Source organism: Neohortaea acidophila (assembly GCF_010093505.1).
Source record: "Neohortaea acidophila strain CBS 113389 unplaced genomic scaffold BDY17scaffold_4, whole genome shotgun sequence".
In the NCBI taxonomy this organism is placed as follows: domain Eukaryota; kingdom Fungi; phylum Ascomycota; class Dothideomycetes; order Mycosphaerellales; family Teratosphaeriaceae; genus Neohortaea; species Neohortaea acidophila.
In genome coordinates, this window is record NW_022985513.1 from 248119 (window position 1) to 273396 (window position 25278).

General features: G+C 56.7%; 13 protein-coding genes across 13 annotated transcripts; 6 read left to right on the forward strand and 7 right to left on the reverse strand.

Annotated features, from left to right (window-relative positions):
- Window positions 1-5: 5 nt before the first annotated feature.
- Window positions 6-3276, forward strand: BDY17DRAFT_278379 (tRNA synthetases class I-domain-containing protein; the record flags this gene model as incomplete). The annotated part of the gene is made up of 1 exon (XM_033732012.1): window positions 6-3276. The coding sequence occupies exon 1, from the start codon at window positions 79-81 to the stop codon at window positions 3274-3276; it is 3198 nt and encodes a 1065-aa protein (XP_033590490.1). The 5' UTR covers window positions 6-78.
- Window positions 3256-5168, reverse strand: BDY17DRAFT_294643 (acyl-CoA dehydrogenase-like protein). The gene is made up of 2 exons (XM_033733171.1): window positions 4916-5168; window positions 3256-4862 (listed from the first exon to the last, which is right to left on the reverse strand). The coding sequence occupies exons 1-2, from the start codon at window positions 5040-5042 to the stop codon at window positions 3328-3330; spliced, it is 1662 nt and encodes a 553-aa protein (XP_033590491.1). The 5' UTR covers window positions 5043-5168; the 3' UTR covers window positions 3256-3327.
- Window positions 5169-5313: 145 nt separating this feature from the next.
- On the forward strand, window positions 5314-6019 carry BDY17DRAFT_344764 (RmlC-like cupin domain-containing protein; the record flags this gene model as incomplete). The annotated part of the gene is made up of 1 exon (XM_033738067.1): window positions 5314-6019. The coding sequence occupies exon 1, from the start codon at window positions 5621-5623 to the stop codon at window positions 6017-6019; it is 399 nt and encodes a 132-aa protein (XP_033590492.1). The 5' UTR covers window positions 5314-5620.
- BDY17DRAFT_294645 (acyl transferase/acyl hydrolase/lysophospholipase) lies at window positions 6004-8500 on the reverse strand. The gene has a single exon (XM_033733172.1). The coding sequence runs from the start codon at window positions 8299-8301 to the stop codon at window positions 6151-6153; it is 2151 nt and encodes a 716-aa protein (XP_033590493.1). The 5' UTR covers window positions 8302-8500; the 3' UTR covers window positions 6004-6150.
- Window positions 8501-8612: 112 nt separating this feature from the next.
- Window positions 8613-11650, reverse strand: BDY17DRAFT_117814 (Sodium/hydrogen exchanger family-domain-containing protein). The gene is made up of 4 exons (XM_033729277.1): window positions 11294-11650; window positions 10808-11223; window positions 9864-10742; window positions 8613-9758 (listed from the first exon to the last, which is right to left on the reverse strand). Exons 1-4 carry the CDS (start codon window positions 11454-11456, stop codon window positions 8667-8669), a joined length of 2550 nt encoding a protein of 849 aa, XP_033590494.1. The 5' UTR covers window positions 11457-11650; the 3' UTR covers window positions 8613-8666.
- Window positions 11651-11845: 195 nt separating this feature from the next.
- Window positions 11846-13345, reverse strand: BDY17DRAFT_249467 (uncharacterized protein; the record flags this gene model as incomplete). Its single annotated transcript, XM_033730978.1, has 1 exon — window positions 11846-13345. The coding sequence occupies one exon, from the start codon at window positions 13343-13345 to the stop codon at window positions 11846-11848; it is 1500 nt and encodes a 499-aa protein (XP_033590495.1).
- A 202-nt stretch (window positions 13346-13547) lies between these two features.
- Window positions 13548-15039, forward strand: BDY17DRAFT_294649 (uncharacterized protein). Its single transcript, XM_033733173.1, has one exon. It carries the CDS (start codon window positions 13966-13968, stop codon window positions 14764-14766), a length of 801 nt encoding a protein of 266 aa, XP_033590496.1. The 5' UTR covers window positions 13548-13965; the 3' UTR covers window positions 14767-15039.
- Window positions 15040-15208: 169 nt separating this feature from the next.
- On the forward strand, window positions 15209-16549 carry BDY17DRAFT_309284 (uncharacterized protein; the record flags this gene model as incomplete). The annotated part of the gene is made up of 4 exons (XM_033735313.1): window positions 15209-15504; window positions 15565-15770; window positions 15827-15938; window positions 15991-16549. 4 exons carry the CDS (start codon window positions 15209-15211, stop codon window positions 16547-16549), a joined length of 1173 nt encoding a protein of 390 aa, XP_033590497.1.
- Window positions 16550-16610: 61 nt separating this feature from the next.
- On the reverse strand, window positions 16611-18325 carry BDY17DRAFT_117772 (beta-lactamase/transpeptidase-like protein). Its single transcript, XM_033729276.1, has 4 exons — window positions 17680-18325; window positions 17495-17630; window positions 16971-17436; window positions 16611-16911 (listed from the first exon to the last, which is right to left on the reverse strand). The coding sequence occupies exons 1-4, from the start codon at window positions 18084-18086 to the stop codon at window positions 16673-16675; spliced, it is 1248 nt and encodes a 415-aa protein (XP_033590498.1). The 5' UTR covers window positions 18087-18325; the 3' UTR covers window positions 16611-16672.
- Window positions 18326-20412, reverse strand: BDY17DRAFT_117885 (histidine phosphatase superfamily). Its single transcript, XM_033729278.1, has 2 exons — window positions 19955-20412; window positions 18326-19898 (listed from the first exon to the last, which is right to left on the reverse strand). Exons 1-2 carry the CDS (start codon window positions 20113-20115, stop codon window positions 18566-18568), a joined length of 1494 nt encoding a protein of 497 aa, XP_033590499.1. The 5' UTR covers window positions 20116-20412; the 3' UTR covers window positions 18326-18565.
- Window positions 20413-20780: 368 nt separating this feature from the next.
- On the forward strand, window positions 20781-21738 carry BDY17DRAFT_309287 (metal binding domain of Ada-domain-containing protein; the record flags this gene model as incomplete). Its single annotated transcript, XM_033735314.1, has 2 exons — window positions 20781-20834; window positions 20890-21738. The coding sequence occupies 2 exons, from the start codon at window positions 20781-20783 to the stop codon at window positions 21736-21738; spliced, it is 903 nt and encodes a 300-aa protein (XP_033590500.1).
- Window positions 21739-22346: 608 nt separating this feature from the next.
- Window positions 22347-22866, forward strand: BDY17DRAFT_322821 (uncharacterized protein; the record flags this gene model as incomplete). Its single annotated transcript, XM_033736884.1, has 2 exons — window positions 22347-22673; window positions 22747-22866. The coding sequence occupies 2 exons, from the start codon at window positions 22347-22349 to the stop codon at window positions 22864-22866; spliced, it is 447 nt and encodes a 148-aa protein (XP_033590501.1).
- A 220-nt stretch (window positions 22867-23086) lies between these two features.
- On the reverse strand, window positions 23087-24581 carry BDY17DRAFT_344774 (fungal pheromone mating factor STE2 GPCR-domain-containing protein; the record flags this gene model as incomplete). The annotated part of the gene is made up of 3 exons (XM_033738068.1): window positions 23087-23328; window positions 23382-23737; window positions 23795-24581. 2 exons carry the CDS (start codon window positions 24579-24581, stop codon window positions 23382-23384), a joined length of 1143 nt encoding a protein of 380 aa, XP_033590502.1. The 3' UTR covers window positions 23087-23328.
- Window positions 24582-25278: the final 697 nt, after the last annotated feature.

Below are 25278 nucleotides of genomic sequence, written 5' to 3' on the forward strand. Positions count from 1 at the left end.
CCTCCGCGACATTACTCTCTCACTTGTGCATATAATTGGCGTTCTGGTGGATTGTTTCTTTCTTCTCTGGGCCCGGACATGCCCACATTCTCTCCCTCCCGCATCCTTCGAGCCGTGACGACACAAAAGCAACACTCTGCCCCCAAATGGTCCGAAACGCTCGCCCTCCCCCGATCCGCATTCCCTGCTCGGCCAACACCTGCAGATATCGAGAAATACCGACAGAAATGTGCAGATGATCTATATACGTGGCAGCGAACACATAGGAATGCGAGTGGAAAAGAGAAGGACTTCATCCTCCACGATGGACCGCCGTACGCCAATGGTGCCGTGCATGTCGGCCATGCGCTCAACAAAGTGCTCAAAGATTTGATTCTGAGATGGCAGCTGAGTCAAGGGAGGAGAGTGCACTATCGACCTGGCTGGGACTGTCATGGCCTGCCAATTGAGCTCAAAGCACTTCAAGCGCAACGAACGCAAACAGCCCAGGCCGGCACGCTGCAGGATGCGCCAAAGGAGGAAGCAAAAGCTGCTGCGGCTTCGCATGCTCGTATGAGTGCATCCGAGGTTCGCAATGCCGCGAGAGAGCTCGCGAGTGCCACGATCGAGGTGCAGAAGCAGAGTTTCCGGGGTTGGGGCGTGATGGGCGAGTGGCATGCGCCGTACAAGACCATGAGCGCGGATTTCGAGATTCAGCAATTGGAGGTCTTCAAAGCGATGGTGCAGAAGGGGCTCATCTCGCGTCATCGTAGACCGGTGTACTGGTCTCCGTCTTCAAGGACCGCGCTCGCCGAGGCGGAACTGGAGTACGATGACAATCACAAGTGCACGGCTGCATTTGTGAAGATGGCCTTTGTGCGCTTGCCTAAAGTTCTCGAGAACCATCAAATCTTGTCGAAGATGGATCCTGGACACGTAAGTGCATTGATCTGGACGACTACTCCATGGACGCTCCCCGCCAATCAAGCTATCGCTGTCAATCCGGGTCTGGAATACACTGTAGTGTCGATTGAAGATCATCTGGTTCTCGTCGCCAAAGACAGAATCGAGCATGTACTCTCGTTTGCTCCAGAAGGTACAGTTGCGACAACAATTGTCGAAACGGTCTCTGGTGGAGATCTGGCGGACGGCCAAGCGTGCTGCTTCAACGTCTTCCAAGGCCACGAGTCTCCAATCCTCAAAGCCGATTTCGTCACCGCTGGTTCCGGTACTGGAGTGGTGCACATGGCACCTGGCCATGGAATGGAAGATTATGTAGTCTGCCGCGAGCATGGCATAGATCGGATACTTGCACCCGTCGACGAAGCGGGAAGTTTCACGGAAGAGGCGTTCCCTGCAGCTGCGCCAGATGACTCGATAACTGGCCTTGATGCCCAGACTACAGGTGTCGACGCTGTACTCCGCATTCTTCGTGATCCTGCGCGACATGTGGGAATGAGTCCGTTCCAGAAACACCAAGACATGGTGTTTGCGACTCACACATTCACGCACAAGAATCCTATAGACTGGAGGACTAAACAGCCTGTCATCGTGCGCGCCACCGCTCAATGGTTTGCTGATGTATCCGCAATCAAGGAGCGGGCATTGTCAGCACTCAATGGCGTCAAATTCATCCCGGAGTCAGGCAAGACTCGGCTTCGCAGCTTCATTGAGGGACGAAGCCAGTGGTGCATTTCTCGGCAAAGGGCATGGGGCGTTCCAATCCCGGCCCTTTACCACAAATCTACTGGAGAGGCATGCATCACGGAGACGAGTATCGATCACATCATCTCCGTGATCAAGGAAAGAGGAACAGACGCTTGGTTCTCCGATCCTCCCGATGAGCGCGTGTGGATACATCAGAGTCTGCAGGAGGACACCTGGACACGCGGCACCGATACCATGGACGTCTGGTTCGACTCCGGAACCACATGGACGACATTGAACGGCCAGCGCGCCGATGTCTATATCGAAGGCACAGATCAGCATCGCGGCTGGTTTCAGAGCAGTCTCTTGACGTTCGTCGCCACCCACGACGAGCTGGACGAGAAGCCCGCCGCACCCTACAAAACCCTCATCACGCACGGCTTCACCCTCGACGCGAAAGGCAGCAAAATGAGCAAAAGCCTAGGCAACGTCATCTCCCCCGAAGACATCATGAACGGCTCCCTCCTCCCACCTCTCAAAGCCAAAAAGTCGAAAAACAAGAGCAAGAATCCCGCCAACGGCACTCCCCAAACACCCCAATTCGACGCCATGGGGCCCGACGTGCTCCGACTCTGGGTCGCAAGCTCCGACTACACGCGCGACGTCAGCATCTCCATCCCCGTCTTGCAGAGCGTACAACAAGCGCTCCAGAAGTACCGCGTGACGTTCAAATTCCTCCTCGGCGTCGTAAACGACTATGCCCCCCAACACCAGCACACCACCCCTCAACAACCCCTCCCCTTCGCCGACCGCGCCATCCTCCACCGCCTAAGCGCCACATCAGCAAACGTGCACGCCGCCTACGCAGAGTACAAATTCCACAAAGCCGTCTCCGACCTCAACACCTTCGTCAGCGCCGATCTATCCGCCTTCTACTTCGAGATCATCAAGGATGGACTCTACGCTGGCTCGGCTTCTGTGCGGCGCCGCACGCAGGGCGTTCTGCATTCGATTTTGACGGAGATGTTGGCCATGCTGGCGCCCGTGACGCCGCATCTCGTGGCGGAGGTGTGGGCTTTGGCGCCGGAGGAAGTGAAGGGAAGTAGTGGGGATCCTTTGCGGAGGGTGTGGGATGTGCCGTTTTCCGCTGCTTCTTCGAACGGAGGACGTTGGGGCTTGAACGGCACCGAGCAAAAGGAATTAGAGGTTTTCACGCAAATCAGTTCCGCGGTGAAGATTGCGCAGGAGACGGCGAGGGTGGAGGGTAAATTGGGGAGTGGGTTGGCTTGTAAAGTGGAACTTTACCTGCCAGATGCTACTCCGAAGGCTTTTAGTGATTGCGTGAGTGCTTGGGAGGCAAGTGGGGAGTTGGCTGATTCACTGGTCGTGAGTTCTGTGCGTGTTGGAAGGGGGAAGAAAGAAAGGCCATCAGTGGAGTGGTACTATGAGCAGGAATTTGACATCGCTGGGGCTGATGGGGAGGGATATTCGAAAGGGACGGCGATCATCCTCCCGCCTGACCATCGAAAATGCGTACGTTGTTGGAGATATACTGCCGACACGGAGGAGGAACCCTGCGGAAGGTGTGGAGAAGTATTGGAAGAGAGGAATCGCCACTCAGGATCAAATGAACTTGCTGCTGCTAGTTGATGATGTACATATCGAATTCAAAAACCCCCATGCAATGCCTACCACGCAAGATCACAACTTCATCCCCATCGCTTTATGCACGCGCAGACTCTGCCGAATGCTCAAATCCAACATAATCTCCTCGGAGCCACCGGGGATGGCATAAGCCCTGACATCGCGATACAAGCGCTCAATCTTACCCCCTTGGCCGCCACGCGAGTACGACAGCCCGCCGAAAATCTGCGACGCCTCGCGCGCGCAAAACTCAAAAGTCGTCGTGCTCTGCGCCTTGAGGCCGGCAATGGCGCCGCCGAGTTTGAGCATGGCCTCGACGTCCGTCATCTTCTGGCACTGGTAGATGAGCGATTCGAGCCAGGAGTAGGAAGCCTCGATTTGGCGGGCCATGTGCGCGAGCTTGAGCCGGATGACGGGGTGGTTGATGAGCTTCTGCCCGAAGGTGCGGCGCTTGTTGGCGTACTTGATGCTCTCTTCGTAGCACACGCGGCTGAAGCGGATGCACTGGATGATGATGCCGATGCGCTCGTGGTTGAAGTTGGTCATGATGACGCGGAAGCCTTGGTTCGGCTTGCCGATCAGGTTCTCCACGGGCACCTTGACGTCTTCGAAGGTCACGTAGGTCGTGCCGCTGCTCCACACGCCCTGGCAGTCCATGCGGCGCGTGCTGACGCCGCCCATGCTGCGCTCGATGAGCAGCACCGATAGGCCGTTCATGCCTTTGTCTGAGGTGCGCACGGCGGTGGTGAAGTAGTCACACCAAATACCGTTGGTAATCCATTTTTTCTCGCCGTTGACGATGTAATGCTTTCCGTCTTTGGTCAGCTTGGCTTCGCAGGTCAGATTGGCCACATCACTACCCGCATCGGGCTCGGTGATAGCAAGGCAGATGCGTTTCTCGCCCGCAAGGATCTCAGGGATGATGCGGTTCACGAGGGCAGGCTTGCCATGCTTCACAACGGGGGGAGCACCGATGCCGTAGCCGCCAATGAGATTCCAGACAAAGCCGCCCGAGCCGGAGCGGGAGAGTTCGTCGGTGAGCAGCATTTCGTGAAACAGATCCCACTTCTCTGCGGGCACGGACTTCACTCGGGCGTTGGTGAGGTGGGTGGGATATTTATGGGCGCCGAGAAGACCAGCAAGGTATCCTCGCTCGCCCATTGCTTTGTAGATCGCATCGGGAACGACCTTTGCTTCGTCCCATTCGGTGACGTTTGCCATGATCTCCTCTTCCATCCACTCGCGCACTTCTGCTCGCAGGGCGGCGTGGGTTTCGTTGAAGTAGGGAGTGTGATATGTCTGGTACCAAGAGGGATCGGCGAAGGGGATCAAGTCGCCATATGGGTCCAGTGTGGCCTGAACTTCCTCGTCTTCGTGCGCGTCGGCTGGCGTCGGGAGAGTCTCAAACTTCTCTTCTCGCGGAGAGGGCGCTACAGTGGATGGAGGAGCGGGAGCGGCGGGTTTGGCGGCGGGCTTGGGCTTGGAGTCGAGGGAGCCGATTTGCAGTTTTGGCTGGAACTTCTTGAGAATGCCCTCGTTGTGGTACTTCCAGAATTGCTTGCTGGCGTCTTTGCCGCCGACGCGCTGGAGGACTGCGATGCGGTGTGAGTGGGGAGGCAGTAGAAGTAACAGGGCATGTACTGACTCTTCTTCCCTCCTGGGTGCTCGTCCTGGAACTTGGTGACATCGTAGACATCCTCGTCCACAATGATCCACAGGCTATCACCTTTGTTATGGGAGGCCACATCGGCGGATTTGAACGTTTGAGACATGATGGAGAGTGGAAGAAGGCGGAATGGAGTTGGAATGTGGAGGATGGGGAGGTCAAGATGGAGAAGAGATGGGGTAAGTCATTAGAAGAAGGAGAGCACCGTCCCGTGCTTCATCCGAAACTCGCGATCACATGCTCGCATGTGAGCAAGGGCAGGCGCGTTCCAGCCGAGCTGCCGAGTTGCATGTGACAGCCAAGAACCGTCACGTGCAGGCAACCGGAATGGTTGTCTGACTTCCTGCCATACTTCGTCCCTCTCGAACACACTGCGAGTTTGCCGTCCAGTATCATGCGGGTTGATGACCTTCGTGTGTGCAGATTTATTATCCATCTGAACAAGCAGGCTCTCAACCTATACGTGAGCCTCAGGCTTCTAGCACTAGAAGGTCTAGAACTCCCCCGCCTACGTCAGAGCTAAGTGTGCCTTTCCTCCACCCCACCACGTCCCTCTCTCCCCTCCAACCACAACTCCATTCCATCTCATCCAACATCCAAACAACCCCCGCGTCTCCTCCACACAATCAACAAGAATCTACCAAATCACAATCCCACCAAATCCCCCCAACCACAAAAGCAACAATGCCCGAAGCAAAACCCGTCCTCCACACCCCCGCCACAACCCTCGGCTCTTCCGCCTCGGGCGCGCAAACAGACGGCATGCTCCGCCAAAACGCGCTGGTAAACGTGTGCGACACCATCTGCGCCTCGCGCATGATCGCCAAACCGCACACGGCAAGCGCAATCCACCACCACGCCGACGAGGACACGGTGGTGTTCGCCTTCTCCGGCCGCGGCACGATTGTGAGCGACGGGGGGAAGAAGAAGGTCACGCTGGAGCCTGGGGATTACGCGCTCATCCCGGCTTGGGCGGAGCATCAGGAGGTGAATGAGAGTGATGAGGATGTGGTTTGGTGTATTGTGCGGAATGGGAAGGAGCCTAAGGTGGTGAATTTGGAGGGGGGGTGGGGGACGAGTTAGGAGGGGGGATTGTGTATGAGATGGGTGTCTTGTAAATCTTGCGAGTTGGTGGTATATATCATCGTTTGGGGAATCGTGCCTCGTTTCTATGTTCATTGCGTGGTCCAGTGCAAATTCACACTCCCTCTACGCTATGTCGGCTTTCGCCGCTCAGCCGGCGACATGTCCCGTGTCGGCGGCAGTGTGTCCGCTCTCCGCCGCGCATTCAGATCAATCCTGAGATTGACGCGGGATGCTTTTGGCGAAGTTTCGGGAGAGACGATAGGCGTCATGAGCAGCGACGCGGGGGCTCGAGCCGGAGAGCTGGGCCCCGGGTTGTCAAGCGGGTTGTGCCTGATTCCGATCGGCGTATTGGGCAGGGATTGCGAGGCTGACAGATTGAACTGCGAGCCGTTCCAGCTTGTCTTTGTGTATGCCGCTTTCGATTGAGCCTGGGCCTCATCGTCCATGCTGTCTTCGTCGGAGTCATGAGCCTCAGGAGTTGAGGCTGGTGAGATGGAGACGCCGTCACCAGCTACAACTGTGACCGAGTCCGCGGGCGAGACATCTCTCGGAAGCTGGAAGAGCGTGCTTCCTCTTGGCTCGCCGTTCCTCACGCGCCCGCCCCTTGGCTGACTTCCCGCCCTCCCCTTGTACTGCAACCGGCGCAGATCGCTCACACTCTGGCTGAACGACACGTGCTCCGACACCTTCCGCACCGCATCATCAATCAGCAACTCAATGTCCATGTGCGCCTTGATCATACTCAGCACCGGCCAGGTCGCCTTCTCCCCCCGCTCCGTCGCATCTTGCATGAATCGCGGCGTGGGGTTCTTCATGATCTTCCAGAAGCGCGCCACTCCATCGACAGGATACAACGTGATATCGCCCGAGTACCTCTGCGAAAGGACAGAGGTCACCTTGCTCAGAAGATTGCTTTTTCGCTGTAAACACGGAAGGCCGGAGAGGATGTCCATGGATCGAATGGCTTCTTCGTGCGCCAAACTCACCGCGCTGATCCAGTAGGGCGTGTTCTCGGCTTTCGCCGGTGTCGTGCTGTAATTTAAGAATGGAACCACGTGTGGATTGACCTGGGAGGCAATGGTGTGGTTCACGTCAAACTCAGCAGAGAGTATGCTAGTGGGCAAGTCGCCGTTAATGGAGCCGTCGACGTACTTGGTGGTTGGATCCCACGGGGTGAGGTCTTGTCGCTCGCCGTCACACTTGAACAGCAAGCGTTCCGGCTCAAAGCCAAGAGGAACGGCGCAAGAGGCGACGACCGCAGACCAAATAGCCACATTTCCCGCCGTGGCGTAGTTGAGGACGCCTTGCGATTCGAAACTTGAAGAGTTGGACACGGTGATGTTCAAGACGCGGCGGGTGCGGTTGTAGGCCTCGAGAAAAGTAGTCTTGCCGAGGAGATCAACCATGACTCTGCGGAGATTGCCCAATTCGAAGAAATAGCCGTTCGCGCCAAAGTGCAGCACGCGCCCTCCCCAGCCTTGTCTCTCATGTGGACCAACAAATACCGCGAGATCGCCGTTGCAGAAGTCATAGAGCTTGCCTACCAGGTCCTCATCTGGGGTGCAGCCCAGAACAGCAGCCACAATCGATCCCGAAGACGAGCCCGAGATGATTCGTGGGAGAGCCTTTGCTTCATGCAGGGCTTTGATGACTCCAATATGTGACATTCCCAGCGTGCCACCTCCGGACAGAAGCAGCGCCGTGCGTCCGTACGACCGTCTGGTCTGCTCCAGCTCGAGTTCGACATCCAATTCCCGTAGCCTCGGGTCACCAAGAGCGCAAGCATCGACGATCCGGGCAAGTGCTTGACGCACAGTAGCAATGTAGTGATCGATGAGGAACTTGGTCCCCGCACGAGTATGACGATGAAGTGCAGGATTGCACACGCCCCCGAGATCGCGCGTAAGCTCGCCACGGATAATGTGCAGCATTTCCGCCAGATCGTCCTGTTCGCTGGCCAGGGCAAGCCGCTTCAGCCTGCCGCGCAGACATCCTACGTCGTAGTACTCGGATGGCTCCTGTTCCTTCCACACCGCCGCGCCTTCGAGTTCGTCAAGCTCTGCGCAAGTGTCGCTATACGCAGCCCAGGAAGTTGCATCGGCAAGCTGCTGCAGCAGTCTCGTGCGCCGTGCCAGTCGCTCATTCTGCAGCTTCTGCACTACCGAGCCCAGGGCGTCGAGCGTGTCTGCTCCGAGCTGGGCGACCGAGTGCCAGAGCAGACCGGACTTCGGGGCTCCATTGGAGTTGTGGAAGATGGTGTAGATGTACGGCAAGTCCATGCACGCTGGTTGAAGGGTTCCATCCGCTCTACTGGCCGGTGCGTTGGAGGTGGTGGGAGCAGACGCAGAAAGGCAGGGTATTTATGATGCCCATCGCTGCGTGTACATCCAGGTCGTCTCGCCGATCAGTTCCGGAGTATGATGGGTTGTATGACGGGCCTGGGGCTTATTTGAAAGGGCTGCGGTTGGAATAGGTCATCAGGCAAAGTATGCATTTAGCGAGGTCACATGCATGCGCATGCCGGAAGATGGCGCTAGTTGCGCAATGTCCGATTGGCGTAGCATGTGAAAGCCGACCACACTTGGGCGGTGCCAGGGTCATCATCATCGTTTCTCATTCACATCGTCTACGCGACAAGTCTACTCTACCGCCCGCTATCCCGCCGTCTAGCTTGTACTACCAGCAAACTCGCCTTGACCCCTCTCTCCAGCATTGCGTCAGCAATCGGGCCCAGACAGCTTGGAGTGCCAGTCATCCCGTCCGGCCGCCGACACACGACCACCAAATCTCCGCCGTTCTTGACATTACGTCCTACTTCCTCTTGAGCTGCAGCCGCGGCGTCTTCAATAGGACTCGATGACGTCGCCGTCTCAAAGACGACGCGCTTCTCCAGCCCGGAAGGCAGAGATCGCTGGAGAGTCGCGAAGAACGATGCGTCATCCTCTCGCTCCGCGGCGGACTTCGTCTTGTGTAGCCTGTCACGACCGCTTTTCGGCCTGATGCTCACTGTCTGGTCCGTCGGAGAAACTTCCTTTGCGCTCTGGTAGTGCACGATCGTCGCCGTAGTCTCTGCATTCTCTGCCAGCTGAAGCACCAGCCTCAACCCAGCCCGTCCATCCTCGCCGCCAAAATACGGGGCAAAGATGTGATGACTACGATCCCTACTCGGCTGGTTGGTGCTATGCTCTCGAAATCCCCGTCCGCTCATCGTGCTCACTCGCCGATCGAGAGTGGACGATCGAGGCGTGAGTGTCCCACCGAACCCTCTGTTCACAAATACCGCCGCGTTGCACTCCGCTATTTCCAAGGTGCGCATGACAAAGCTGCTGTACTGATCGTTTGTTCCTTTGCCTTTGACCACGTCTTTCGACACGGTGAGTGATTCACTCATGCTGCCCGACTCGCTCCATGGTAGCAGCAGGAGATCGCTCGATTCCTCTACCGCTGTATTGACAATGCTCTCTGAAAATGAGCTCTCGGTCGATATCGCGACCTCACCAGAAACGGCGAGATTGTAGAGTTGCCCTAGGACTCGGAAGGCGTTAATGACCGGGTCGAAGGCCGAGAGTTCGTCGGCCTCGGTGACCTTCATCACAGTCGAGTTTCTCTCATTCAGCTCCACAAACCGCATGCCGTGCACTTCCAGTGGTCGCGCTTTTCGAACAGCTTGCTCTGTACTCTCCTTCTCTTCCTCGTTCGCGTGTGTTGGGTGCACTCTTTCTAACGGCTCCTTTGCCTCCGCTCCCAATAGAGAAACGAGAGCAAACAAAGCCGGCATGCTGTCGAGACGGAGGTACACAAGAAGACTGCGCACCCGCGCAGCATCCGCGATCCTCTTCACCACACTCCCATCCTCGGAGTCCTGTCTCTCGGCATTCAGCGGCGCCCCACTATCCCAATCAATCTCCCCTCGTTTCCACGCTTCCAGCTTCCGCTGATACCAGGGCGGGTAAAGAGCGCGCGTCAACGGCGTAGTCGCAAAAGTCGTCACGAGCGCCATGACCACAAAAATGGTGAATGTCCGCGTGCTCAGAATCTTGGCTTGGAGACCGATGTTGAGCACGATCAGCTCCACCAAGCCTTTGCAGGACATCAGCGCTCCGATGGTGAACGACTCTCTCCAGACGAGCCCGTTCGCCCGCGCAGCGAATGCACAGCCGATGAACTTGGCGCTAAACGCGATACCGATGACGCCAATCACATAGGCCCAGGTGATGCCGTTGTCGAGCAGGCCCAAGTTGGTCGACAGCCCGGAGAGGGTGAAGTAGAGCGGGAGGAAGAGGGCGCCGACGAGATCTTCGATCTTCTCAGTCACTTTGATTGCGAAGCCGCCGTCGTGAGGGCAGATCAGGCCGGCCATAAAGGCTCCGAAGACGGGGTGGATGCCGATAACTCCTGTGAAAAAGGCACTTGACAGAGCCATGAGGAGGGTGAGCGCGATAATCCCTTGCGAAGGGCCATCTTGGAGAGCTCTACTTCGACGGAGGATCCATAGAAAAGCCGGACGAACCGCGAGGGAAAGGAACAATGCGTATCCCACGCCAGTCAGAAGCACCCAAACCGCCGTGACGCCGCTTTGCGCATTGACCAAAGCAACGCAAAGCGCGAGCAGGATCCAGCCGACCACGTCATTCCCAACCCCAGCAGATAGCACAATCACGCCAACGGGGGTGGAAAGCAACTTCAACTCCGTGAGAATCCGACAGAGGACGGGAAAGGCCTGCGACATGTTAGCTGCTTCTCGCTCGCTGCATCCGCCAAGGTGGCCTGGAGGTTTGCGCATACCGTAATCGCCATGGCAATGCCAATGAAAAGCATATACGTCCCAAAAGCAATCGGCTGCAAATCCGGATCCTCGTGAAACTGATGGTACAAACCCCAAGCAATCGCGCAGCCGAGTCCAAACGGCAACGACATGCCCGCCACGCCAACACTGACGGCGAGTTTCCAATTGCTGACAAAGTACCTCAGGTCGACTTCCAGGCCGACGAGGAAGAGGAACAGCACGAGGCCGAGATTCGCGACGAGGGAGAGATTGGGGATGGAGGCGGGGGGGAAGATGGCGTCGGTGAAGCCTGGGATGCGACCCATTACGGAGGGGCCGAGTAGGATGCCGCCGATGACTTCGGCGATGACGCGTGGTTGGCGGAGGAGGGAGAGCGGGTAGTGGAGTATACGACAGAAGATGAGGATGATGGATGCTGGATGGGAGTTAGTTGGGACTATCGCTTGGTTTCATGGTATGTATCGAGTCGATATGTGGCAACGAACCTTGGATGATGAACAGGATGATTGGATTACTGGCATTGTAGACAGACGGATCAGCGCCTTCGAAGATACCCGCCTGCGCAGGTGCTCTGGCGGTACTGGTAGATGTTGCTGCTGTGACAGTGGTCGTCACCATCTGCGTGACCTGCCTCGTGATCGTTGCCATTGTCGCGGGCAGGCGATGGAAGCTGTTGGGGGGTTGTCAAAGCGGCAAAGATTGTCAACTTCACAAGATGGCAGAAGTCTAAATCATCGCGGCCGCTTGCGTAATATCATGATTGATGAAAAGGAAGACTCGACATGGATTGAAGGAGTGGTTGGATGCCGCCAAGGCTGTCAGCGTGGTAGCAAGGATGGCAGTGCCAGTCTGGGCGCCTCGCTCGGCGTTCTAGACCTTGGCGATCCCGATTCTGCATTGCGCAACCGAGAAATGCATTCCGTCGACTAAACGCTCTGAACGAAAAATCATATAATCACGGGCTTCATTCGCCACATGAGGGCATCAGCTTTGGGCCAGCAAGTCTTGAGAGTCCTTTCGAGCATTGAATCTGTCGCTCACTGCAGAATGCGCTGGGCAATTCGCTCACCCAGATCCACCGCGATCAAGCCCTCATCGACACAGTCTTTGAGGGCCTGCATCACGTCGCCCTTTGCATCTCGTGGGTTGCCCTCAAAGGGTGCTGCGGTCTGTTTGGGAGCAACCCCATACACGGCCGACCCAATGTCACACGCTATCAGCCATCGCTGCTTAGCTTTCACCGCGAGCTGCGCATCACCCTCCGCCCATGCCAATTGAGCAGCACCTCTGTAATACGTCTGCGCGTTTTGTATGAGTGTGCGAGCGCTTCGCTTGATGCCCTCCGAGAGCGGCACATTCGGGATGGTGACAAGACGGTGGCGAAGAAATTCCGCGCCGCCCTGAGATTCTAGAATGCCTGCTTTGCGCTCCTTCGCATCTTCGGTGTTGAGTCTTGTCGCCTTGGTGTTTGCCTCCTGGGCTAGGTTTAGTTGTTTCCAGCATATCTCCGCAGGAAGCTCAATCGAGCTCTGATGACGATCGAGAATCGACTGCACCAACTCCACTCTCGCTTCAGCTTGTGCGCTCAGAGCATGGGCGTTTTGGTCTTTGCTAGGCACGTCGAATGCGTTGAGACGATCAGCGTAAGTAGCTAAATCGATCATGGCAAAAGTGTACTGCGCATCGGAAAAGGCAGCGACGAAGATGGCGCGGTCGAGGAGCAGGATAACGCGAGCGGCTTCTTGAAGGTCATCGGGGAGTAAAGTGACGTAGCTCGGCGCTCGTTTCTCGGTCAAGGCGTAGGCCATGTCGCCGTAGGTTTGCAAGGCTGACTCGTCCACCAGCGGAACGAGAGTTGTCAGAGCAGATACGGAGGCGTGTACGGTGTCGAGCAGATCGTTTGCGCTGACCGGCGTTTCAATCCGGGCAGTTTGTTCGTCCGCCTCGGAGCCAGAATTTGATGCAGGCGTCTCGTCTGGATCGAGCGGGACACCACCATCGTCGTCGAATTGTTCGAACTCAAGCCTCTGCTGCTCCAGCAGCATTTCTTGGCGAGATAGACATGCCGACAACAACTCCAGAGCCTCTTGAAAGAGTGGAATCGCCTGGGGGGCTTGTCCGGCCTCGGACAGCTGCTCTGCAAGACTCACCAACACCTGTGACGTGTTGAAGAGAAGATCGGGATTTTCTTCATTCAGTCGCAGTGCATATCGATGCGAATCGAGCGTCTGTCGAAGCAAATCGATCAGGGGAAGGCCGACATGCTCCACAAGAGCAGGCTGCTGCGTGATTTCCAACTCCAGTCGAGCCTTGTTGTAGGCCAGATCGAAGTTGGTGGCATGCCTGCTCAGGCCCTGGTTGTAGAGCTCCAAGGCACGAAGGAAGGCACGTGCAGACTTGGCCGGGTCACCGACTCGATGCTTGCCGCCGGCCTCTTCCTCCTTGTCCGCCGCCTCCTGGAAGTCATCTGCCGTTTCGGGGGCTGCCTTCAGCTTCGCCTTTTTCGGCGGCCGCGCGAATTGCTTGGGCTTGGGCATATTGATGGGAGGCTCTCGAGAGAAGAGGCTCAGCACGTGAACCGGGGAGTGGAGTGTCGGATTGGCATCAAACCTGAATTGAATTTACCCGGCTCGGATCGCGGGAGGCTGCCGAGTAGCGTACCGACGAGCTACGGCTGGCACGGAGTGGATGAAGGCGTTACATCATCGCCGGCCTGGAGTGGAAAACGGAAGAAGCCCGCCGCTGCCCATCGTGAGATTGTACCTCATGCAAGTCGCTGGAAACGTGTGCGAAGAGCCCCACTCCTGATTCATGCGCATGGACGCCCGCCGACGGTGAAGCGCGGAACCGGCCACACACACTCTACGCCCGCCCATTGAAATTGATTGAGATCGAAATCTTGCTGGCAGCAGCCCCCGGCGCAGAACTATCGTAACCTTGCCGTCATCATTGGCGATTAATCGGGCCAGGGTTGGGGGAATTGTCTATTCCACCGGCAGCTGATAAGCTTCCCGCGCACCGCCACCGCATCTCCTCCGCCGCCCTTTGCCACTTTCAACGGTCGTGATCAATTTCACGGGCGTGGAGGTCACGTCTCAACGCCATTTCGCGCACCTCATCCTCCGAAACCAAAGGCTTCAAATCATCCCAATTGGTCATGATGGGCCGCCCACCCAACCTCTTCTGCTTCCAGAGCATCGACAAGGATCTCGCGCCCAACCTGCGGAAATACGTCCTGGAGCAGCAAAATGAGGCGCTCAAACGACACGAGGTCTTCCGCGTCGCCGTCTCCGGCGGCTCCCTGCCCGCCACGCTCGCCACCGCCCTCCTCGCGCCCTCCTCCGGCGCCGAGGATGACAAAGTGGAATTCCCCAAGTGGGAAATCTTCTACGCCGACGAGCGCTGCGTGCCCCTCGACCACGACGACTCCAACCACAAGCTGGTGAAGGAGAACCTGCTCGACAAAATCCCCGCCGACATGGGGCAGCCGAAAGTGTATCCCATTGATGAGGCGCATCTGGACGATGTGCAGGAGATGGCGGACCAGTATGAAAAGACGCTCGTCAGCATCTTTGCCGCTCGCGACTCCGTCAAGCTGCCCCTCTTCGACTTGATTCTTCTCGGCTGCGGACCCGACGGGCACACGTGCTCACTGTTCCCCGATCATCCGCTGCTGAGGGAGTCGGATGCCTGGGTGCTCTCCATCTCCGACTCGCCCAAGCCCCCGCCCAAGCGCATCACCCTCAGCCTGCCCGTCGTGGTGCACGGCGTCAAGATCGCCTTTGTCGCGACCGGAGGCGGCAAGGCGAGCGTGTTGAAGAAGATTTTCGAGACGGAGGAGGGCTCGAAACTGCCCTGTGGTCTCGTCAATGCGGGTGGGGGCGAAAAGGTGTCGTGGTTCTGCGATGCGCCGGCGCTGGAAGGCGTCAACTTCCCCCGGCGAGGCAGCGTGATTTGAGCTCCTTCCCTTCAACGAATACATGACATAGACGAGGCCGACGAAAGACATGTCCCCAGTGTCAGTCATTTCCGGATCAACCTTATTCTATGTGTTTTGTTGTTGTGTTTTTAGTCGTTAAGAACCAGAACTAGCAAAATCATCATCACCCTTCATTCTCCCCATTCTTTCGCCTTTCACTGGCGGCGGTGTGATGTGTTGCGGCCAACACCGCAGAGCGCTGGGGAGCTGCGAGCTTCAGCTGAACTCGTCCCCAGCCGCACACCTCCCAACGGTTCTTTGTACTTTCGGAACACGACGCCAGCTCTCTCAACTCTCCTCTCAATCTCATCCTCTCATCGTCATGTTATAGCGTTGACTCGAGGTGACAACACAAGTCACATCAATCTCCTCCGCCGGCCTCCAATCTCTCCATTGGACCCGCCGCATCAAGGTATCCGAAATGTCGACCGCCGCCTCCCCAAACAACGCACAATCGCCACAACCCTCCTCCCCTCCATCAGTAGAGGATGAAGCAATCGCAATCGTGTGCAATCGCGCCTTTCACCAGTGTCTATGGCTCCCGAAGACCCCATCTCACGATCGCCTTCGCGTAACGTTCGCAACCACGAGCAACTTCTCCGACTACACGCTGCCAGTAGCTCTGTACTGCGTGCCCATGTTCGGCAGTCGCTATGGGAGTCTCAATTGGGATCACACGGCCAAGATCGCTGGGGTGAGGATGATTGCGGTGGACAGGTGAGTCTGTTGCCTCCATCGTGGCCGAGGAGATGTATTGACTGATGCACGCTCGACTAGACCAGGCATGGGCGGCTCGAGTCTAGTCCCTCTCAACCTGCGAGTCAAAGTGTGGATTGAAACTGTCCCTGCCGTGCTGCAGGCTCTCGATGTCAAGCATATCGATCTGCTCTTCTCTCATTCCGCGGGGACCATCTATGCTATGAACACGATGTACACGCTCCGCCATCTTCTCCATCCTCAACGGCCGTCCGTCGTCTTCTTCGGTACACTGTTCTCCCGCCCTCTCTGACTACCAACGCTAACCTACCTGCCCTTCCAGCCCCATGCGTCCAAGTCGAGCACTCACAGGCCACCCTCATCCAAGTAGCGTCCAAGATCCCCAACAGCATAGTAGGAGGCTGGTCCCCCCTCAATAAATTCATCCAACAAAGGTACCTCCCTCTCCCTTTCCCCTCCTCTATTCCACACCTAACTAATCCCCAGAATCACCCCCATGACATCCTGGTCGGGCGGGATCTTCACCACCCTCGCCGAAACCTTCCAATCCACCCCCGGAACCGCCGACACCACCGACACCGCCACACCAGGCGAACGCCACGGCACGAGCGAAGCGGTCGGCGCCGCGATCGACGAGCTCTCGACGCAGTGGTTCTTTGTAGAGGACACGACTGCAGGCACGGAGGAGGCGCGCATGTGTTTGCGCAAGTGTGAGGCGGGGGCGTGGGGCGTTTGCGAGGACTACGCGCAGTTTGTGCGGATGTTTGGGGAGTTGGAACGCGGGCGGCGGGAGGCTGGTGGGAGTGAGGCGCGGGCGGTGGAGAGGGTGAAGGTTAAGGTTTTCTTTGCGGAGTCGGATGTTATGATTGGGAAGATTGGGAGGCGGTATTTTGAGGAGTGTTGGCGGCAGAGGGGGGTGGAGGAGTGGGTTGATGTCGAGACGGTTGATTTATCTGGGACGAATCACGATAGCTCGATTGGGGATTTGAAGAAAGGGGGTATGAAGGGCATGTTGGAGGAGTTGGGGAGGAAGGCGAGGGAGTAATGAGACAGTAGCAAGGAACAAGTAGATCAGAACAGCCAGCCATATTTCCTCACATTCTGCTTTTTGTACTCACAGCATTCAAACTCCCACCAACCGCCAGACAAACAAAGGAGGGACATCCACCTAAGTCGACTGCAGCGCCTGGTACACGGCCGCCTCGTTGTGGATCCATTGGCCCAGCACGTGCCCGTCGCCAAAAGGCATCACCTGGCTGGCAATCATGCCCGCAACGCCCTTCTCGCGATCGCACCACCAGAACAGGTTGGCGATACCCGCCCACCACGCCGTGTTCCTGCCGCGACCCGTCGCTCCGGGCTCGATGGTGAGGAAGAAGCTCAAGCCCCAGCCTTGAGGTGGGTTGCCTGAAGGGCAATCATTAGCAATTGCAGCTCAGAGACAAAGTCAAAGGGGTGAATCTCACCTTCCTGAGGATACATCTCAGGCAAAGCATTCGTCGCCTCCGGCTTGGCGGCGCCAATGCCCTGTCGCGCAAAGTTAGGCTGGTCGGGGATCTGGTTCTTCCACATCTCCTCGACCGTCTCGGGCTTCAGAATCTGCGCGCCCGTCTTGGGGCTCTTGCCGTCGTTCAGCAGCGTGGCGAGCACCTGCACGTACTCGTTGGGCTTGGCGAAGCAGCCCGCCCCGCCGCTGTGGAAGATGTGCTGCTTCTCGCGGTGCGTCTCGGCGACGATGGGCTCGCGGTACATGTGGTCGCGCTCCGACGAGGTCGTCTGGCCCGGCCACTTTTGGTGCATGTAGGCGAGGTTCTTCTTCATGTCGTCCGTGGGGAGCATGTTGATGTTGTGCAGGCCGAGGGGGTGCGTGATGTGTTGCTGGATCCAGTCGTTCAGGCGGACGCCGGTCGCGCGTTCGAGCACGATGCCGGCCTGGGGTGTCAACATTAGCGAAAAGTACGTTCGATTGGGTCCTTGAGCGTTGTCATACCCAGTCAATGCCAACGCCATACTCCCAGACGGTGCCCGGTTGGTTGACCAGCGGCATGCGAAGAACATCGCGCTCGTCCGCATGGAAGACATCGTAGCCGCAAGGACGGCCGAAGTCTCGAAGACGGGGGTTGAAGCTAGAAAAGTCAGTCGAATTCTCATTGCCTCCATTACCGTGCAACTCACAACTCGTAACCAAACCCACTAGTATGAGACAACAACATCCTCAGCGTAATCTCATGCTGCTTATCAACCAACCTGCCCCCCTCATCCAACACCTTGACATTCTTCAGCTCCGGCGCATGCTGGTAGACAAACTGGGCGTCGTCGAGCTTCAGCTTGCCCTGCTCGACAGCCTGCATGCACGCCATGGTGGCGAGCAGCTTGGTGCAGCTGGCGATCCAGAAGACGGTGTCCATGTCCATGGGCGCGCGGCCGGCCGCGGCGCCCTTTTTGCCGGACGGGACGGCGCACAGCTCGTTGCCTTGGCAGTCGACGGCGACGAAGACCAGGCCGGCGACGCCCGTCGACTCGTCGCTCGTGACGCTGTCGAGGTTCTTTTGCACCGTCTCTTGCAGCTTTTGGTTCACCATGTTGGCTGATTGGCGGGGTTGGGTATGTAAGGATCGATGGTGGTTTTCTTGGATTTTTATCCAACGGCCGTACTGCTTTGGGTTGTTGGAATGATGGTTCGTCGAAGCTGTTTCGCAAGAAATGTGGCGGCTCAGGGCGATGTTTATACGTCGCCAGGACCTGGAGCTCGCAACCCCTCCTCCCCAGACCCCACCATTGCAGAAGACCCCGCAGTCCGCAGAAAGTTACGGCAACTAGCGCTTCCGTGAGGCGGGACCAGCGCTCTCGCAGATCGAACAATCCGTTTCGCCGAATCAGAAGGGTAATTGTCATGTTTCCATCAAGGGTCGTACTAGGCCGCTCTCGATTTTCGGCCACGCTTACTGTCCAGGCTATATGGCCATCACATGGATCGTACGCACGTCGACGGTGCACGGATACTTGCGACCAGAACCCTTCATCTAGCAAGGCTGGTTCCATCCAGGGTGTCTCGCCCGCTTCATTTGAAGCAAGCTGCCCAGTGGCCACCACTGCGCGCGAACTGTAAACTGTCAACGAAAGCCGACAGCGTGCAGCGACCCAAGGCATCGCCCTCGCACTGCAGCAAAGGCTGGACGCGATCGTTAACGAGGACGCGAACGAGCTCTTCGTCATGTCCCGCACATTGCAGCTTCTCAAAATACACCCTACCCGCGAATGGGACAGTCCATGCTGCGCTGAAACCACCTGCTTCAGGTGCCCCAACGAGAGTCCGGTTGGGCAAGTGCGACGTTTCCCCGTACAGTCCCAGCGCAGCCATAATGGCAGTCATGTCGTTGTCGTGACTGAAGTCGGCGTAAAGTCTGCGACCTAGTGGAAACGTCTGAGGGTCGCTGTCGAGGGTGCGGTTTGTGGAGGTGGTGTCTGTGACCGCCTCGTCCGTCATTCTCGCTATCAGTTCGTTGACGAAGCCAACGCCTTGAGTCGGGCCCAGTGGATTGCCGTGCCCGTAGCCATACCACTTGTCGAGACTTCCGTAGTAGTTGTATTGACGCCATTCCTCGGTCGTGAAAAGATCGCAGATGCGCGAGATCTTCCCTGTAGGCGATGCCACCGTTTCGAAAGGGCATAGCTCCATCAGATAGATGACTTCGGTGAGGGTCAGATTCGCTCCAATGAGATCGGCGTTGAAACGAGCGCGGATGGGTTCGGCAAAGACCTCAACCCATTTGAACTTCGCCGTACTTCCAATTGCGCCGAATTTTCCCGTCTCGAATTCTGTGCAGATGTCGTGATGGAGAGTATTGTTCATCCCTTCCTCTTCGGAGACGACAACGTCCACGGCAGGAAGCGATGGATGATGGGGATTAGTATGCTCATCTGCCAACATTGCTTCACGAAACCCTTGCGTCCAGTTCCAAGCGGAGTCAATCACACGCTTCTGTCCTGAAGCACGTAGAAAAGGGACGAAATCGCGCGAGAGCGGCTTGTATCGTTCGTAAAAGTTCACGCCTGCGGAGACTAGTTGCCGCTGGCCGAAGATTGAAAGTTGATCTGCTCCGAGTGTGTACTCATAGTCGGCGAGGAATGCATAGCGGCCTGGAAAGTGCTTTACATTTGCCTTGAGTCGCTCAATAGTAGCGCCATACAGGAGGGATTTACCCAATGTGGGATCTCGGGCACCGTGGCGAGCCAGGACCTGAGCAAAAGTGATGTGGCAGCCTTCTGGCGTGTGTGCTGGTATGTCGGAGGCGACGCTGAAGTATGGAGAGTACTGGCCCCAGAAATGGGAGATCTCGGGTCTGCATTGATATCCGGCCTCTGGTGTGTCGCAGGGCTGTTCTCCCGATCGGCTGAAGTACAGACGTTAGCCAAGGTAGTCGTGAGAATGATCAAATGTAAGGCTCACATAGATAATGATACGAAAAAGAGGGTCGCCAGGGCAATCAGAAGTAGTACGAGGATAGAATGCTTCCTTGTCCAAAGACGAGGCCGCGCTTTCTCATTTCCCCCAAGAAGCGCATATTCGTGTTGGTGTCCGCCGTGAAAACGGCGGCGAAGCATTTCCATCAGGACAATGTCACCGTGACGAATTTCATGACTCCAGCGGCCGGCTAATGCAAATAATTCATGAAGATGCAATGCGCATGAGGAGGGAAGGTCGGAGGTGCTGCCTGGCCGGTAAAATCGGTGTCCCGTGACTTTCGCACGATTCAACCTTCACACAGCACACCGCAATGGGCTACTCATCATATCCGTTCGCGCAGTCCACAAAAGTAGTCATCTGATGGAGATGCTCCACTCCCCGTGATGCCCAAAATCGACCCGTCAGAGCAACACCGCGGCGAAATCGAAGCCCGCACAGCAGCAGGAGAAACATGCCATGTGGAAAGATACCCTCATGTACTAGCGACCGAGGCTGTGCTTGATCAAGGTCTAGATGATACGCCACGGCCACATCGACAGGTTGAACCCACTCGAATATCACACCCACTCTCCTGTCCATCCACCATCTCCTTCTTCTTGCGTGCCACCCAATTCCTGGCATCTATCTTCATCTTTGTTGCAAATCTAGCGACATCATGCGGAATCGTCTGACTGCCTCAGCCTCAAGAGCCCAAGTCGCATCTGATTGGTCAGTTTGACAGCATGCAGCCCAAGACAACGACAGCAATCATTCCCGGTATAAGAAGACTTACTTCCACTCACCACCATGTAATATACCTTCGTGCATCATGTCCGACCACGAGCGCTGGCAAGCTGTCGTGACCCGTGACGCCTCGTGGGACGTAAGTCGTCCCTTCAACACCATCAAACCTCCCATTCCAACTGACACTCCCCCAGGGCAAATTCGTCTACTGCGTCAAAACAACCAAAATCTTCTGCCGCCCAATCTGCAAAGCACGCCTAGCCCGCCGCGCCAACGTCGAATTCCACACCACGCCCGCCCAAGCCGAAGCAGCAGGCTACCGCGCGTGCAAGCGCTGCCAGCCGCTGCTCGCCTCCTACACGCCGGAAGCCGACAAGGTGAAGGTGGTGTGCGAGCTGTTGGATGCGCTGCCGGATGCCGCCGACGTGCCGAGTTTGGATGTGTTGGCTGCGGAGGTGAGGTTGACGAAGCATCATTTCCATCGGCTTTTTAAGCGCGAGACGGGGGTGACGCCGAGGCAGTATGTCTTTGCAGCGAGGAATAGGCGGCGGGAGATAGAGGGTGGGGAGTCGAGTGCTACGGCGAGTGTCTGGTCGCCGATGACGCCTGTGGATCCCAGCATGGGCATGCCGTTCTACACGACCTTGGAGAACGATGCGTTTTCGTTGCCGGACCTCGACTCGGTGACGTCGAAGTACGAAGTGGGAACTCTCAACTTATCGACCACCAACCCCATCGGGAACTTCGTCATCTTTTACACCATCCTAGAAACCAACTGCGGCCAGCTCCTACTGGCGTTCCAAAACGAACAAATGTGCAGGCTGGAATTTGGAAGCGATCTGCGCGAGCTTCTGAACGTCTTGGAGACCGCCTTTCCCTCGCTGTATTACATTCATTCGCCATTGGAGATGGCAGATGGGGGGTCGAAAACTTTGTATCAACAACAGGTTGATGCGGTGGTGCGGGCATTAGAGGATCCGACCGGTGAGGTCTTAGGAGTGCCGCCGTCTTTCGATGAGCTGCCGGGAATACCCTGCGGTTGAAGCCTCTCCAGGCTCGACAACCTGAACCGAGAAGGCTACGACAGCGGTGGTATTAGACTTCGATCTTCCGGCGAAGTCGCAGTCCTAAGACGGAAACGGCCCTGCTGCCTTGGAGTACTCTGCCTCTATGGTCAGGACGGGAAAGTCGACAGGCTGGTGCCCGCCCACTTCTCGGTGCATCCCTCTCATCCTCAGCGTCCCGACGTTATCACGGCTATACATCGAGAGTGCATCTAACAGCACAGCAGAGAGACTCGTGAAGGAGTCAAGTACTGGCGAGGCTGACCAGATTAGCCCGCGAGAGGATTGTCGAGGGAGTCTAGGAGAGACGAGGGCAGCCCACGAGGATAATTAGCTGTAATTTAGCGAAAACATACAGTAACGCTCTAGTGAGTCAACGAACGCACCTTGCAAAAACTACTCATTGCAGCATCGAGTACCTCAAGACAACTCAAGATAAAACAAGCAGCCTCGCAGCCACATCCAACCCACGCAGAGCAACCCCGACTTTCCCCCGAGAGCAATCCCCACTTCACCCATCAACCACCTTCCACCCCAACTCTCCACAAACACGCAACACAAACAGCGTCCCACCCAATGCACCCCCCATGCCCTCCTCCGAGTACGCCAACGCCGTCCGCGGCGGCCTGAAACTCAAAGGCGCCAAAGACTCGGGCGGCGTCAAAAAGCACAAAAAGAAAGAGAAGAAGCAGTCCCTCAGCAAAAGCCATGCCGATCCGCCTGTGACAGATACAAATCGAGCAGAGGAGGAAGAGAAAGCGGAGTCGGAGTCGGCTTTGCAGAAAGCGCTGCTGGACGAAGATGGGTTGGATGAAGACGCGATGGAGGGTGATGGCGCAGGTGCGCTGAGGTCTGAGAGTGGGGTTGGGAAGACGGAGGCGCAGAGACGACATGAGGAGAGGAGGAAGAAGCGGGTATGTTCTACCTTCACTTTTGACTTTGGTGTTCACGTGAAGGTGGTCGCTAATGCTTCTGCTCGTCTTACAGCTGGACGAAAGACTCAAGCGCGAGGGCGTCAAGACGCATAAGGAGCGGGTGGAGGAGTTGAACAAGTACCTTTCGAATCTGAGCGAGCATCATGATATGCCGCGCATTGGGCCTGGGTAAGGCGTGTGGGCGAGGGCGTGTTTGCTGTGGGTGTGTCTTAGCGTGGTATTGGAGGTCTTTGGGTGGGGGGTGTGGAAATTGATCAACATGGCAGTGTAGAGGGATGGGCATGGTGGGATCAGAGATATGGATAGATGAAAGATCGGTAAAGATTTCTCTGTTGCTCGTCTACCTTCCGGCTCATAGTCACCAACCCTGTCAACTTTGGTGCTACGATCTGCGTTTTGATCTTGATATGCCAATAGATATGCTCGCTGTTGCTTCCATTCCTGTGTCTCCTTTGAGCATGGGCAATTCATTCCATCAAATGGAGCCCTCGGGCTATGTCTGCCCCTCAGTTCTCGACGATTCAACCCAATCAACAAAAGACTTGTAGCGGCTTACGCCGGCTTCTCCAGTGCCATCTCGGGCTGGTCGGGTTGATGTGTGAGTATCAGAGCTGCGATGCGTGGCGGGTGACTCCTTCAATCACGGTCAGCGTGAGATTCAAAAGCAGATGTTGAGCGAACACGCACCTAATCACATCTCACACTATAAGTGCGATCCACGTGCACGCCACCCTTCAACTTCTGCATCTCCACATCCCGCGTCGACTTGCCCTTCGGCGTGGACAAGCTGGCAGTGTCCTCCGAGTCGATGAGGGTGTCGGTGGTGTCCGTCGTCGCTGTGCCGCAAGCCTTTGCACCCGAGAGATCTGCGGCTCCCCCTGGGAGTGCGCGCATGTAGTGCCGCGGATTGGCAATGTGCACGTGGTCGGTCTTGACGGTGGCCCACATTGCCGAGAGCGGCAGGGAGAGGGCAATGATGGTGGGTATCATGATCTGGAGATTGTGATTCTTGTAGCCGTATAGGGCGACGAGAATGAAGATGACTATGAGAGTGAGTGGAGATGTTCGCAGACGGTGAGGAGGGGAAACAGGGAACTTACGAGGCGTCAACATTGTCTGGCAGGCCATGATGAAGATGATCTGCATCGGCCCGAACTTGGTCATTCCCATGGAGCGACGGGAGCGGATTGCGAGGCCCAGCTTGGCGCAGAAGATGATGGCGGCGATGGCTATGTTGACGACAAACACAATGTCCGTTGCCTGGCCCAACTTGCCGAGGAGACGGAACTGCTGCTCCGTTTCTTGCCCGACATGGAGGATGTTCCAGTCAGTGACCAAGATCATGAGGGCGAATCGGGTGCCAACTTCTGCCAAAGCCATGGCAATGTTGATGATGTTAATCGTGTTGCGCCAGACGGCATCGAGGGTGCAGCAGACGATGCGGACTTGGAGGACCATGGACAGCTCAAGTGTGGAGACGAGCATGAAGTCAATGAGTTCGCCGGCGAACGAGGCTGCTTGGGCTGGAGCAATGTCGCCGCCGTAGTAGTAGGTCTGCAGTCGATACCAGTTGTAGAAGGTGCCAGAGAAGACGACGCTGGATACGATACCACGCGTGATGACGAGGACCAGAGCGACGGCGTTGAGTATGAAGATCAAGCTGCGGCGCTTGTCGGGTTTGGTGATGAGGAGGAGGGCAAGAAGCAGGAAGACGGCCGAGCCGATCATGATGCCCGAGTAGATGGCGTCGGCGGTGATGAGGCTTTGAAGGCTGCGTACGAGGGACATGGAGACTTGCACTGGCGTGACTCCGTCGGGGCCTAGGACGGTGAAGTTTTGGGTGAAGGGGTCGAAGGTCTTGTTGACGTGCCATTCGAAGGTAGCCATGGTGAGTGGAGGTGCTGGAAGCGGTCCGGTTGAAGTGATTGTGGAGCTGGTTTCTGGGACTTCCGGAGTGTTGGACAAATCACGAAAGAGAAGAGAGGAGCTTCTTCAAGAGCTCCAACAGATCGTCATGAGAAGACAATATGAGCCGTCAGATTGTGCTGGATGAGATTGTTCGCCTCTCAGGGAGGAAGTAGAAGGCCAGCGATGAGATCGTTGGAGCAACAATATGAGCGAGTGAAGAATTTAGTAAGTTCGAGCACTGACATCAGAGGGAGGTGGAAGTGTGAAGTGATGTATCTGGACGAAGGCGAAAGTTGACATCATATCACCTCTTGGTCAAGACAGGCTGGCAGTGTCGGGAAGCTCGATTGGAAGAAGATGAAAGTCTTACACGTCAAAGGGAGATTCATTCCAAACCTTTCCAATTGACTGCGATGCCGCTGCAATCGCAGCGCGGCAGGTGTCGGACGTGCCTGCTTGATATTGTTCTTGCAAAGGACGTGCGAGGCACGTGCAAGCCACGCACGGGAATCGACAGGCATGGAGATTCACATCTTCGTATCCCTTCACTCACATCAGCCTTGGTCGCCCACGAACGCTGATCTGATCAGGGTTCGTCCCCAGAAATGAGAGGAAAGATGAGGTGTGGTGGAAGTGACGAAGCAAGAGCGGCTCCTTCCCAGGCCAATCCCAGGCT

What these genes read in the sequence shown, in the direction of transcription:
- BDY17DRAFT_294643 (XM_033733171.1), bottom strand. Translation starts at nt 5,042, where the DNA reads ATGTCTCAAACGTTCAAATCCGCCGATGTGGCCTCCCATAACAAAGGT. An exon ending in GCACCCAGGAGGGAAGAAGA is followed by an intron (nt 4,863 to 4,915) that starts GTCAGTACATGC and finishes ACCGCATCGCAG; the next exon opens with TCCTCCAGCGCGTCGGCGGC.
- BDY17DRAFT_294645 (XM_033733172.1), bottom strand. Translation starts at nt 8,301, where the DNA reads ATGGACTTGCCGTACATCTACACCATCTTCCACAACTCCAATGGAGCC.
- BDY17DRAFT_117814 (XM_033729277.1), bottom strand. Translation starts at nt 11,456, where the DNA reads ATGGCAACGATCACGAGGCAGGTCACGCAGATGGTGACGACCACTGTC. An exon ending in CATCCTGTTCATCATCCAAG is followed by an intron (nt 11,224 to 11,293) that starts GTTCGTTGCCAC and finishes ACTCCCATCCAG; the next exon opens with CATCCATCATCCTCATCTTC. An exon ending in GCATTGCCATGGCGATTACG is followed by an intron (nt 10,743 to 10,807) that starts GTATGCGCAAAC and finishes AACATGTCGCAG; the next exon opens with GCCTTTCCCGTCCTCTGTCG.
- BDY17DRAFT_294649 (XM_033733173.1), top strand. Translation starts at nt 13,966, where the DNA reads ATGATGGGCCGCCCACCCAACCTCTTCTGCTTCCAGAGCATCGACAAG.
- BDY17DRAFT_117772 (XM_033729276.1), bottom strand. Translation starts at nt 18,086, where the DNA reads ATGGTGAACCAAAAGCTGCAAGAGACGGTGCAAAAGAACCTCGACAGC. An exon ending in AGTGGGTTTGGTTACGAGTT is followed by an intron (nt 17,631 to 17,679) that starts GTGAGTTGCACG and finishes TGACTTTTCTAG; the next exon opens with CTTCAACCCCCGTCTTCGAG. An exon ending in ATGGCGTTGGCATTGACTGG is followed by an intron (nt 17,437 to 17,494) that starts GTATGACAACGC and finishes TTGACACCCCAG; the next exon opens with GCCGGCATCGTGCTCGAACG.
- BDY17DRAFT_117885 (XM_033729278.1), bottom strand. Translation starts at nt 20,115, where the DNA reads ATGGAAATGCTTCGCCGCCGTTTTCACGGCGGACACCAACACGAATAT. An exon ending in TTTTTCGTATCATTATCTAT is followed by an intron (nt 19,899 to 19,954) that starts GTGAGCCTTACA and finishes TCTGTACTTCAG; the next exon opens with CCGATCGGGAGAACAGCCCT.